The sequence below is a fragment of the Saccostrea cucullata genome, unplaced genomic scaffold (genome assembly GCF_032062105.1).
Source record: "Saccostrea cucullata isolate Sc308-1 unplaced genomic scaffold, CSIRO_AGI_Scuc_v1 ctg3248, whole genome shotgun sequence".
NCBI classification, from domain to species: Eukaryota; Metazoa; Mollusca; class Bivalvia; order Ostreida; family Ostreidae; genus Saccostrea; species Saccostrea cuccullata.
Window position 1 is genome coordinate 18202 of NW_026935031.1, and position 14271 is coordinate 32472.

The following is a 14271-nucleotide window of genomic DNA, read 5'->3' on the forward strand; positions in this document are numbered from 1 at the left end:
TTACCATTCATTTATAATGCAGTGTCTCGAATAGCCCTTGTTTCCCAGCTTCTCACGATGAAACGGCATAGTCTAAAACCTGGCCTTGCCCCTTTGGCCTGGCCTCTAAGTTGGCCTGGCCTCTATTTTGGCCTCTAATTTGGCTTCACACCAAATTTTGGCCTGGCCTCAAAAGTTTGTCTGGCCTCAAATTTGGCCTCTGCAAAAAAATTGGGCCTCAATTTTGGCCTCACCCAAAAATAATTTCTTTTTCAGAATTTGATTGGTTTGATTGATTTTTTTATTGGTTTCATTTTTTCAAAGAACGCAGATAAATAATATATTTCTGTTGATATGTAAATGTGAACATTAAGATAATAATACACTACTACCAATCTGATTTATTTTTATTGATTTTCTATTGACCAGTTGCAATTCTGAAGACTATATAACACAGAGCATATAGTTTTAATTTTGATAAGATTTCTTAATGATTTAGTAAATTTGCCTTTAATTTTTTTTCATGGTAGGATTGGTGATTTTTACAGAGAAAAACATTTAGAAACATCAATTTTAATTATCAAGACAATAAAGAAATGCAGATGGGTACAAAATCCTAAAGTTTTGTATTTCATATTCAAACATATTCATGTAACGTGTTAGTTAACTTTCAGCAACTATCAACGTGTTACACATTCCAATAAATGTGTCATTATAATGTTTCTATTTCAGAGCTGTACTTATCAAGAACAGAACTTATGGTCTTGATTTTTTTAGCGTTATCTAACTTTTGCAATTATTTTTCTACCCTCAGAGAAAAGGTGAAAGGTTCCCATGTCATTGGTGCCTGTCCTATCAGCAAAAACTAAATAAGCTATCATCATATATCAATTATAAAGAGTTGGTGAAGACAGGATTTGCTAAAGTTTAAATTCCACCAAATATAGAAACAATGGACCAGTCCATTATCAGAAAAAGGGTGTTTGATCCAATAGAAAATTTAATTAGCAACTCATGATCATTTAATGAAACTGACTAAATTAATTAAAGTATATAAAAGTGCATAGATTTTCAAAAAGTAATATTTTGTTTCTCTTTTTTTGTGAAGAAGCCAGTTAAACTGTTAAACTGTTTGAAATATTAGTTTTATGCTGTTCACCCTCTACCCATTTTATTCCCAAAATGACATTGTCAGCAAAAGATTTTACTTCGTTGTAACCACTGCAGCAGCTATACCTTTGTAAAAATCTCAAAAATACAAAAATCATCTTAAAATGGAGTGAAAAAGTTATGCAGATGCCGTAAAAGGTTTTAGTTGGGAAGATGGATCCCCTGGTGAACCAGTGATCAAAAGAAGTTTTTCATTTAAGTACCATGCTATGAACACAGTCACTAAACCTGAAGCCGAAAAAGAGAAGAAGTCCTAACAAGAAGACATCCAAATCTGGAAAAAGGTAAAATATGCAATATTTATAACATAATAAGGATGGGTTCCATAGATTTCTATATAAATTGGATTTATATTGTGGAATAACAAAAATGAACTTAAAATAAAGTATTAATTACCTTCCCAAATTATAAATTGAAACCATTTTTTTTTTATTTTAGGCATGCGGCTAAGCGCATGCAGGACCATATAAGTTCAAAACTAGAGAAATGGGAAGTATGTCATTATTATTACTATCCAACTTGAAAACTCAGATTGTATTGAGTAATATTATCAATATTTGCGAAATTTGGTTATTGTTTCCAAGATGAAGAGACCATATCGGGGAAAAGATGAAACAATGAAAGAAGGAGCACTTTCAAATGTTTATTTCCATTTATCAGAGAAATGCATCAAGAAACAAGATCCTTATTTTATATCATCTTTAATCTTTTGTCATGAGGATTTAAAAGGTCATTTGCTTCATCAACATCGTGAATACCTAACAGCAGCAAATATAAAGTTTTAACTTTTGCAGTAATTTTTTTCAGGATTATCCATTGTCAATTGTAGGCTAATTCTTTATTGTATTACGCTGTTATCAAATTAACCTTTCATTCTGAAAACTGATTGTGATAACTTAAGATTTTTTTCAAAACATGAATGGAAACTGACAAATTCTCTATGCCAGTGATTAAAACCTTCCTGTTAAACCCCTTCCGTGGATCTCTGTGTAATAATCCTGAACTTATTAAGAACAGGGCATACGGTCTAGAGTTTTATTTAGCTGTGTATCAAATGTCAACTTGTCTTCTGCATTGGTTCTAGATAGTGATGTCATGGGCACTTCATATATCAAACAAAATTGTTTCTATCAAGGATGGTGAAGGCAATAAACCATAAGCACAGCATTCTTTGGTGCAGTGTGTGAAGAGTGAAGGGTCATGTTTACAATAAATTGGATCATTAGACTCATATAGGTAATAATAATGTCAGAACTAAAAAGAATTACTTTCAATGTAACTGGTTTGTTTAAAACTGTATTCATTAAGAAAATAAAAGAATGTTTTTTTTTAATGAAGATCTTAGGTAATTATTATTCATCTGCATTTCTTTGTTGTCTTGATAATTCATATTGATGTTTCTAAATGTTTTAATTATATATACTTAAATATGTAAAATCCTCAATTCTACCATGGAAAGTCTTCAGAATTGCAATTGATAAATAGAAAATCAATAAAAAATAAATCAGATTGGTAGTAGTATATTATTATTTTAATATTCACATTTATATACCAACAGAAATATATTATTTATCTGCGTAATCTTTGAAAAAATGAAACCAATAAAAAAAATCAATCAAATCATTCAAATTCTGAAAAAGAAATTATTTTTGGGTGAGGCCAAAATTGAGGACAAAAAATTTTGCAAAGGCCAAATTTGAGGCCAGGCCAAAATTTGGTATAAAGCCAAGTTAGAGGCCAAAATAGAGGCCATGCCAACTTAGAGGCCAGGCCAGGCCAGGCCAGGTTTTATAGTATATCCGATGAAACTATGTGATGAAAAGTGATCACATAAAAATGTTATCAATTCATTAAAAATTCAATAATGAGAGAAAGTCTAGCTTAATGTCATATGATTTCTATGTAGTATGTCATTGAGCTTATATATGACATAATTTACTGAACGTCCCTCGTACTAAAAATGAGTCTATTGATACACTAGAACATGAAGTAATCAAACATATTTTTTGTGTTTTCTTGCAGGTATCATGGAAAATATATCTTATATTCAAATTTATATTCAAAACTCAATATTAATAATCGACCTGTGTCTGTTATAACTGTTTCAGACATTAGTTTCAGAGCACGCATCCTATGATTAAATTTTTTTTAAATGTGTCGCTCTTCATCGTTTCACAAATTGCCAATTTCAAAGAAAGTGGATTGATAATCTGCACAGATCACAGAATCAGAGACATCAGATTCGAATAGATTTCTTCCAAATTTGTCCAAGGCGTGTTAGCAATGGAGTGTGAATTAACTGGTACCTTTTAAAATATGATTTGCATTTTTATTAATCTTAAATATGTTTATCAAATTTTAATGTCTCTTTTCATTTTAGACTAGTAAATGACATATCTTCCTCGTCTGAAATTTACTTGTAAGTACCTTTGCATCTTGTGTTACAATGTATTTATAAATCCATAATTTCAATATTCAATATAAACTCAACAAAACTTTCTATTATCAAACCTTTTTTTTCAAATTTATTTCGTTCAATTTTAAACAATTCCTCAGTCTTTGATAAGAAAATAAATTTGAGGGATAATAGAGGGAACTTGTTATATTTTAAGTATGGACTTTGTTTGTTTCCGAAATACCCAAGGGAAGGGAAGAAGATTTTTAAAGGCAAAAAAGACCTTTTTACTGTTTAATCAACACAGTCCCTCCAAATTAGATAATAAAAATTCGGATAGATTCGTCCCAATTTCCTTTTCGTATATATATAATGATTACAAAAAATTCAAACATTGTATGTTACTAGCTCATGTGTATTTTCGTCGTTTTTTTGGGGTGGGGGGGGGTGGGGTGGTGGTGGCCCAGTGCTTATTTCACACTCCAGGGGGGCATGCGCAGGGACTGTTATTTTTGTATTCCTTAATCTATAGTTGATTTATCAACATTATCATCATTTTTTATATCATATGAATCACAACATTGAAAATTGTGCACAGGAATGTATCCAATATTGTACAAAACATTTTAAATACATGTCTCAATAATATTTTACCATGTCATTTTGATTGATATTACTTCTGATTATGTCACGTTTACAATCAAAGTTGATGATCATATTGGTTTGTGTGTATGAAGTTACGTGTGCCTGTGTATTATCCGTGTTGTTTTTTCCTATTTTTATCTTAACAAATATGCTGGATATTCTCGACGCTCATTTCAAATTATCTACCTTAATTAAGGTATCCGACCTACATTAGCTTACGATTCATGAAATTGAATGCGAAACAGATATGTATGAGCTAAATACTCAATAGATGTAAAAATAATTTTCATGTTTTAGTATCAGTATGTAAGAACGGAAGGTGACTTAATATATGACCTGGTCCTGTCCTTGAAGAGTTAACACCCTTTGATATTACTTTAAGTTAATAAAAATCAAATAGTAAATTTCGATCATTTTTCTATTTCTAATGAACTGGAAACGGGAATGGAACGCCCTACCGCTAGGATACCTTAACCTGTAGGTGGACTTTATATAGCCAGGCTTTCAAATTTATTGTCTTAGATGTATGCCTTTAATCAAAATGAATGACAAATGAAGATTATTTTCTTTTTTTAGCAATAAAATATCCACAAGATCTCAATGACATACATAATTCTTAATTCAGAAGTAAAATATAAGGCAAAAGAACTCAAAAATCAAATTCAGACATGAATTAATTTACAATACATAATACGATTAGGACATAAACTAAACATTACAGTTATAAGCTTTTGTTAAGCTTTTACAGTTATAAGCTTTTATAAACTTTAGAAATGTTTAATTGACATTATAAGAATACAATAGTCATAAATATAATTTTTATTTAATGATACATATATCATGATTAATTCATATTTTTTGATACCTAATGTACAAAAGATAAGCACCCTTTCAGCTGGGACTTTTCAATCGAGAAAGTGGTATACTAGTATTTGATGATATATTGAAGTCGTACATTAAGTTTTCTTGTTGCATAAAGAGTATTTCTGAATTAATGCTTATTTCCTGGTAACATGGTTGTGAATTGTTTAATACTATGATTTCAAAGTTTTAAAAAAGAATAAAAAGAGATCTATGGGCCTTATAGATCACCTGAGTATCATGTAACAACTTTCCAACAATTTGGTTCGTGTTTTAATCCAAAAGCCATGAAATTCACAATTTTGAAAGAGGCACCATTTCTTATCATAATTATACACTAAACATGCTTACTTTGTTTACTTAATACCCAGAGGTAGATCAGAGTAACAAAGAGAAAATGCATTTCCACTTTATAACCATCAGTTGTGCACCCCACCCCACAGGAGCCACTGACCCTGCGGCCACATATTTCGAAATTTTGGAAATTTTATCATAAATTTTATTTCATCATAAATGGTTGATTAAAACCAAAAAGCAGATTTCAAAACATTATTTTATTTTCAGACAAAGTACACCCCCGAGTACCCCTCACCCAGGGGCCCTGAAATTAACCATTTTAAAGGAAGCACCTTTCTTCATAAATATATAGTTAGATCATTGGCATATTACCCAGGAGCAAAGGAAAAGATTTTCAAAGAATTCATACATTTATCTATATAATGAAAAGAACCCTGCCCTTATGAGAACCTTGACCAAGGGGCCCCGAAATTCACAAATTGGGAAGAGGCAACCTAATTCAACATAATTATATACTTGGTTTGACGATTTAATGCCCTTGGGCAGAGCAGAAGATTTTTTAAAAAAAATGTATTTTTTCTATATAATCAAAAGAGCTTCGGCCATAACACCAGAACCCCTGACCCATGGGCCATTAAATTCAGAAATTGGAAAGAGGCAGCCTTATTCAACATAACTATGCATTTGGTTAGTTTATTAGATGCCCAAGAGCAGAGAAGAAGATTTTCAAAGAATTTATGCATTTTCACTATATAAACTATTGAACCCCGCCCTAGCACTAGAACCCCCGACCCAGGGGCCATGAATTTAAAATTTTGGTAGAAGACTCAATGCTTATTCCAATTATGCCAACAGTATGACTGATTAATGTCCAGGAGAAATTAAAGAAGTTTTTAAAGATTTATTTACTTATTTTATTTATTTATTTTAATGCTTTTGGCTCCACCACTAAGGTCCCAGGGGGGCAGGGACCATTAAATTCATAATTTTTGTTTCCCTTCACCCATAAATGCTTTGTGCCAAATTGGGTTGGAATTGGTTGATCGGTTGCAGAGAAGAAGCTGAAAATGTTCAAATGTTAACGCACAACACACGACGACGGACGAAAACGGATAGCAATAGGTCATCTGAGTTTACTCAGGTGACCTTAAAAGCAACAATGTTAAAATCTGTGACAGTAAGTTGATAATTGAGAAATGTCCTTTTACAGGACTTTGAAGTTTTATTAAGCCCTAAATTATCAATTAATTAATTACATAGTCATACAATGGCATAAAACGTTAGTTAAAATATTGTTTTACTCAAAGTTGGTAATCAGTTACTCCCACATTGGAAAACAGAATTCAAAATTTCTGAGATACTTTATTTTGGAATATTGGAATCGGTCTTGCTTTCTCAAACAAATGTTTTCAATACTTAATATTGTACAGCCACATGGTAGTATTTTGGCTGACCATTGTCTGCAGTATCCCGGGGGTGAACATTGTCTGTATTGGTGAGGTTGTTCAGAACGTTGTCCTGGACATTGCCTAAAGGTTTGTTGTTCGTGATTAATTCTTATTTGTTGCTGTCCATAGTTAATTTTAACAGCTGAAGTAGGCATTTTACACATTAGGCAACCTAAACATTTAAAGCATTTTAAGTAAATGTATGTAGTGAAATATTTATGTCTGGTATTCATCTCTCTCTCTCTCTCGTTTCTACCCCTATAAAATCTTAAATGAAGAAATTATTAAAGGATTAAACGTTCTTTTTTTCAGAATTTATCGATGTGTAAACTCATGCCTTTAAACTCACAAACTGAATAAAAGTGCGAAGCACTTTTATGTAAAGTTTGTGAGTAAAAAACATGAGTTGACACATCGATAAATTCTGAAAAAAGTTTAATTCTGATAACCAATTACGAATTTTTAAAATTGTTAAAATTATTTCACTTTGAGGCTTCCATACAATCCGTTATTTTTGTACCGCGTAGAAATTACCAGTACTTATGCCGTAAAGAAATGTAATCGATTTTGAATATCGATAAAACTTCAACTTAAATTGTCAAAATAATCAATAAATAAACTGATAAAAACTCATCGAATCCTATTCAAGTCAACAAATATCGTAAATAAAAGTAAATTCCAAAATAATCCGTCCTTGACCATGGCCATGTTGACATTAACGACAACTCTCATAGCGAAAGTTGCAGACTGACGACGCCCTCGATTTGCTCTGGTTTGTTCAAAGACTGAGGAAGAATAGAGGCCTAATATGTAAAAATATGAATTTGATGCTCATAAGGCAAGAGTCCGTGGTATGCTTCTTTTCCCTATCACGTACAACGATACACTGTACCAACTGAGCTCATTTGCTTCGTATTAGATCGAACGTCGATCGATTTTTAGAATTCGCACTTGTGATCCGACGGTGACATAAACATAATATTACCGTCTTTCGGGCCTGTTTGTCGACAGTTTTGTTTTCTGCTTTCATTGTTTTTACGGTAACCTGGAAGCTTGATTAGGAAAGTAGTTCTGATTGAAAAATTTATCGATGTGTAATTTTTTTTCTTGAAGTTGCTCTCGTCCAGTCAAAACACAGGGAAACAATAAATAAAGTTAAGATTTGAATTATCAACAAATATTTCCATTTTATACATTATTTTATTTGACCTCTGCCTTAAAAAAAGTATACATAAATATGTACAAATTAAATAAAAATATAAAAACAATTAACAGATGTTTGTTGAATTCATTACAGACCGAGGAAATTTACATTACATTTTGAAATAGAATTCGTGTACAGATAATCAAAGTTTTGTTTAATCTCCACAGCTAATTCTTATAATAGTATATAAAATTTTTCTGACAATTTTAATATAGCATTGCTATCAGTGTAATGCCATTCTACTTTATATGTATTGATGTTCCTGAATTTTCGCCAGAAGAAAATATATATAGAACTATATCTCCACACACTTTTTTCCCTCTCCTCTTGTACATTTTTAGTTCCTTAAGAAATGTATCTTCAAATTATGTCATTGTTTTATTTGTAAAAAATTATCATTTTCTTTATTTGAAATACAAAAATACAAATGTCCAATGAAGAAATGGCGCTAACTTAGGTATCTAGAAATTTCTTTTTGAACAGCAGACGGTTATACTTACGGTGAAGCAGACGATGAAGCTTATGATAAAAACAACTCCACCAACAGGAGAACCAACAATTGTTCTGTTATTATAAGATAAAAAGAATGTACTAATAAAATACTATTATAGCAGAACTTTTACATTTTAAAAATCTTTATCATGATCGAGTACTTTGAATGTATTTAATCTTCTAATATTGTATTTTTAACAAAACTTAACATATTTACAATTTTCTCCTTCTCCAAACATTATTCTTATTATTTGTTATTGCATGTCGTTTCCACAGTAGGTGATACATATAATACATGGATTCATTTGATGCTTACTCCTCCATGGCGCCTGATCCCACTTCTGATGATTTAGATGTCTATGTTTGCTCTATCTGCTCCTAACTTGTATTGTTTTATAGACTTTTGATCTTAAATACTGTTCATTATCTCAAAATGTTTCATAAAAATCAATATTTATAGTATCAAATTATTTTGGTATCAGTCTTTAAGTCCATACATGTATATCGTTTACCGTGTGAAGTAAAATAATAAAAAATACATGATAATATGTGCCTATCAGGCAACTTATTGGTGACAAATAAAACTGGAAAGGTCACTAAAAGATTATCCTCGGTCAGTCTTTCACTTTTCAATTATTGGCAGAGCTTCTTCAGGTGAAAGAAAGCATCCAAGAGAAAGAATATTTTTTAAAAATCATTTTAGACAATTTTACAAACCTATTTAAGAACAAGAGGCCCACGGGCCCTATAGGTCACCTGAGTATTGTGTAACAACTTTCAAACAATTAACTTTGGTTGGTGTTTTAAACCAGAGGCCATGAAATTCACAATTTTGAAAGAGGCGCCATTGCTTATCATAATTATAAACTTAGCATGCTTACTCTACTTACTTAATACCCAGAGGTAGATCAGAGTAACAAAGAGAAAATGCACCTCCACTTTATAACCAGTTTTGCATCTCACTCCAAAAGAACCACTGGCCCTGGTGTCACATACCTGGTATTTCAAAATTTTGCAAATTTTATCATAAAATGGTTGATTAATACCAAAGAGCAGATTTCAAAGTATTAATTTATTTTCAAACTATGTACCTAACACCAGAACCCCCTGACTCCGGGGCCATAAAATTTACAAATTTGGAAGAGGTACTCTTGCTCATCATAACTATGTACTTAGTTTGTTTATTTAATACCCAGAAGCAGAGAAGAAGATTTCAAAGAATAGATGCATTTTCACTATTTAATCAATAGAACTCCTCCCTAACACTAGAACCCGAACCCCTGACCCTGGGGCCATAAAATTCACAATTTTAAAAGAGGCACTCTTGCTTATCATAACTATGTGTCTAGTTAGTTTATTTAATACCCAGGAGCAAAAAGAAGATTTTCAAATAATAAATGCATTTTCACTTATCATATAACATTATAATCAATAAAGCCCCGCCCTAACACCAGATCCCCTGACCCTGGGGCCATAAAGTACAAAATTTTGGAAGAGGCACTCTTGCTCATCATAACTATGTACTTAGTAAGTCTATCTAATACCCAGAAGCAGAAAAGAGGATTTTCAAATAATAAATGCATTTTCATTATATAATCAATAGAGCCCTACCCTAACACCAGAACCCCTGACCCTGGGGACATAAAATTCAAAATTTTGGAAGAGGTACTCTTGCTCATAAAAACTATTACCTAGTTCATTTATTCAATACCCAGAAGCAGAAAAGATTATTTTTTTAAGAATTAATGCATTTCACTATATAATCAATAGAGCCTCGCCCTTACACCAGAACCCCTGACCCTGGGGCCATAAAATTCACAATTTTGGAAGAGGCACTCTTGCTGATCATAACTATTACTTAGTTTGTTCATTTGATACCCAGAAGCAGAGAAGAAGATTTTCAAAAGAATTAATGTATTTTCACTATATAATCAATAGAGCCCTGCTCTAATACAACAACCCCTGACCTTGGGCCAAAATTTGGTAAAGGCACTCTTGCTTATCATAACTATGTACTTAGTTGTTTTTGTTAATACCCACGAGCAGAGAAGATTTTCAAAGAAATAATGCATTTTCACTATATAATCTATATAGCCCCACCGTAGTACTAGAACCCCTCACCTTGGAGTCATGAATTTCACAATTTTGGTAATGGACTCAATGCTCATTACAATCATGCCAACAGTAAGACTGCTTGATGTCCAGGGGTAAAGAAGAAGATTTTTAAAGATTGCACTAATTTTAGTGGTTTTGGCCCCACCCTCAGGCCCCACGGGGGCAGGGACCATGAAATCACAAATTTTGTTCCCCATCACCTATTGATGCTTAATGCCAAAATTGGTTGAAATTGGTTGCAGAGAAGAAGCTGAAAATGTTCAAATGTAAAAGCACGACGCACACCGCACGACGACATACGAAAACGGATAGCAATAGGTCACCTGAGTTTACTCAGATGACCTAAAAAATCTAGATGTTTGTATATCTATACATATTTTAACAAAAAACATTCTTCTGGAAACTGCACAAAGTCATCATCCATTCTGAAGGTATTTGACCACCTTTCTTTCAAAATACAGATATGAATTGAATTTATATTATTATATACAGTTAAACGTAGAAAATGGGTATTGGTTAAACAAAAACTCCTCTAGAAATATTTAGTCATTTTAAAATTATCATTAGCTTATAGAACAAAACTGTAGTCAAGAAAAACATTATTAGAATTAGAATCTAAAGATGTTTTGGATGTTCGTGTTTGCTTCGATTCTATTTTAATTTGCTATGTTCAATGGACTTTTGAGCTCAAATACTTTTTGCTATCTCCGCATGTTTCCTGTTAAGTGCCGATAATGATTAAAATACGTATATAGCTTTGTTGGCCATTATTCTATCTTAATAAATCTAACTACTCGTATACATAATAGAGATTGCAGGCAATTTTTTTTTAGATGAGCAAACGTTTTTTAAAGGTATCATTTGAATGAATTGAAGGGCATGGATAACATATCTATTATTTTTCATTTTTATAATATTTAAAAAAAATCCACTGAAAGGGTATTATATATTGTAGAGGGAGCAAAAGTCAATTATATCCAGAATTTTTTCCTATAGTCAATAGTTTTGCAAATCACGTATTTAGTTCAATCAAAATAAGAAGCATTAAGTCTGTACTATGCTTCTATTTTTGAAAATTACATGTAGAACATAAACCTTATTTACTTTTGTATCAATTCCTTGGTTCAAAGCAGAGTTTAAAAAATATAGAATTGTCATTCATAGTGTGGATTATTTAGAATTACATACTTATTTAGAAACGTGAGATATGATAGTACAAAACAATAAAGAAAATCATGTAATTCCTTTGGTATGAAATATCCCCTTGAATTAAATAAATGAAAAGTTTCTTCCATCTCTAAGATTATGACAATTAGTTCTTACTGAACCATAAGCACACTGTAAAAAAACATTACCCAGTCCTCCCTGTGGTGTAATGGTAAATCTTTTGGATGTTCTTTCAGAGGATGCAGAAGACGTGGTTTGCATGATATTACTAGTGGTAGTTATCGTTTTTACTGCCAGGAAAAGAAAAAAGATAATTTGTTTTTATTGTCATGCTACTAACACCCTTTAGAAAATAAAACGAAAGAACAAATAATTTTGATAAAGCTTACTGAAGAACATGATAAAAAAACCACTGTCTGGGAAAATAAATTTCATATCAAAACATGTGATTGATTTCATTTATAACAGATATAGGGTCTCCAGTTGTTTGTGTGTTTGGATACGATTTTATCCAACATGTTGTGTATTTTCTGTCCAATAGCTTTGGATAGAAAAAATACAACAACTTGGATAAAAGTGTACCCAACCGCAAAACAAAAAGGTTTCCTACACTATTTTAAGCAAACAATTTTAAACATACAAGTAGCACAAATGAAAATTTAATAATAAAAGCATAAGCCTTTCATGAAAAAGCTTACCAATCTGTAAACTAATTTCATTCGATGCGTTGAAAAATTTCCCATTGAAGCCATTAAATGCAGTACAGGTGTACGTCCCTGTATCAGTTTCATTGAGATTTGACAGAGAAAGTGTCCCATTATTAGATGAAAGCTCTGAAGCAGTGCTATTGGGACTAGCCGTAAATGTCCATAGATACCTGTTGACAGTCGTATTAGCGTTGATTCCTGGAGTTGGATTACCTTCAGCTTCACAGAGTAAGGTAACAGAGGAACCAACAGAATACTGGGAGTCAGTATCAGAGTCCGGTACCTTCCTTATAATGGGAACATTGACTTTAACTGTAAATATATTCATAAACACCTCCGTGAAATGGTTATCATTGTACCAAAGAATACGCATAATACTCATATTCATTCAATCTCAAAAGTGCCATTTTAAGTACATTGGTTAACACACTAAACATGTATATGCAAACATAACCCGTACGAGCAAGTTAGATGTGACTTGACATGATTTGAATTGTTCTATTAATATATACGTACAATACACATTAATCCTCTTAGATTCTTGGTAAGGTTTGTCTCGGTCTAGCATTGTCAACAATTCATTGTCCACAAAACATCTCCACACCGACTGGTCGTCATCCTTTGTCATCCTGTATGTTACCGTGCTGGTTACATTGTAGACACACACGCCTCTCTGAACTGGTGGGGTGGTGGTAGACACTCCTGTAATTTCCTGTGGAGCCATTATCCCATTCCTGTAGCGCCACCACCTGATTTGTCCTGGAGGTTTCCCAACGTTGGCTGTACAGGACAAAGTCACTTCCGTGTTCTCTTCTATATTGTCTGGTACAGGAACTGGAATGTCATAAGGTTGCTCAGAAGGTGCTGTAAAGATTAAAGATATGTTGTTGAACAGATGTCATTTAATTTTATTTGCATCCAAGAGATTTTTTCGCGGTTAATACAAGCTCATTTCATATAACATTTGTCAATATGCAGAAATATTACGTATTATATACATGTATAAGTATTCTTGGTAAAATAAAATTACATACCTCTAGCTGAGAGAGATGTTTCTTTTGTCTTAGATACAGGACCTAATCCAGTATTAATAAATAAAACAGAACATCTGTAGTGATTCTCATCTGAACACACCACCTCGTTTACCCTCATCACAACAACATAGGAATTAGCTCCATTAACTGTTACATTGAATAATTCAGATCGATTCTTATAATCCGTGGCAAAATTTGTAAAGGAATTAGAACCACCTGATCCAGGGGGAGAAAAAGTTGCTATGTTTGTAAATTCCTCTGGTCCAGGGCCTGTTATGATTTGCCAAGAAATAGATCCTGGGTAGACTGTATCACCAGAGTCTAGTGTATATGTACAGGTGAAGTCAACTGAACCTCCAATAGTGGCCGTGAGAGACCCCGATGTGGAAACTGTTCCTGCATAACTACCTTTAATAAAAGAAATATGCATCATCAATTCACTCTAACCAATAAGTGAATAGATGATTTGATTAAACATTGTACCAGTTGTTTTATACATGCTATTTCAGACAATTACTATGTTTTTACAAAGTAAGTTGTCTTTAATTCAGAGTTAATACATTTTCCATGTTTCAGATATTATGTTAAATATCCATTACTAATATATCATAATATGATAATTTAAGGTTATCCGATCCTCAGCCATGAAGGATAACTCCAAAAAATAATATTTTATTTAAAAAGCTTTAATAAGAGGCTCGGAAATGAAAACTTTTCAAGCAACAATTTTCATTTAATTCAAGGTTTATGGTAGTAT

The 14271-nt window shown here is 32.2% G+C and overlaps 1 protein-coding gene across 1 annotated transcript; it reads right to left on the reverse strand.

The window, feature by feature from the left end:
* Positions 1-6763: 6763 nt before the first annotated feature.
* Positions 6764-13944, reverse strand: LOC134241752 (cell adhesion molecule 2-like). The gene is made up of 5 exons (XM_062723774.1): positions 13515-13944; positions 12997-13344; positions 12472-12792; positions 11962-12063; positions 6764-6876 (listed from the first exon to the last, which is right to left on the reverse strand). The coding sequence occupies exons 1-5, from the start codon at positions 13942-13944 to the stop codon at positions 6764-6766; spliced, it is 1314 nt and encodes a 437-aa protein (XP_062579758.1).
* Between the last annotated feature and the right edge of the window lie 327 nt (positions 13945-14271).

Bases quoted from the DNA above. Each gene is read 5' to 3' on its own strand.
- LOC134241752 (XM_062723774.1), bottom strand. From the start codon at position 13,944: ATGCATATTTCTTTTATTAAAGGTAGTTATGCAGGAACAGTTTCCACA. The intron at 12,793-12,996 runs GTACGTATATAT...ATATATTTACAG, and splicing joins TAAGAGGATTAATGTGTATT to TTAAAGTCAATGTTCCCATT. The intron at 6,877-11,961 runs GTAATGTTTTTT...ACAAACCTTTAG, and splicing joins TACACCACAGGGAGGACTGG to GCAATGTCCAGGACAACGTT.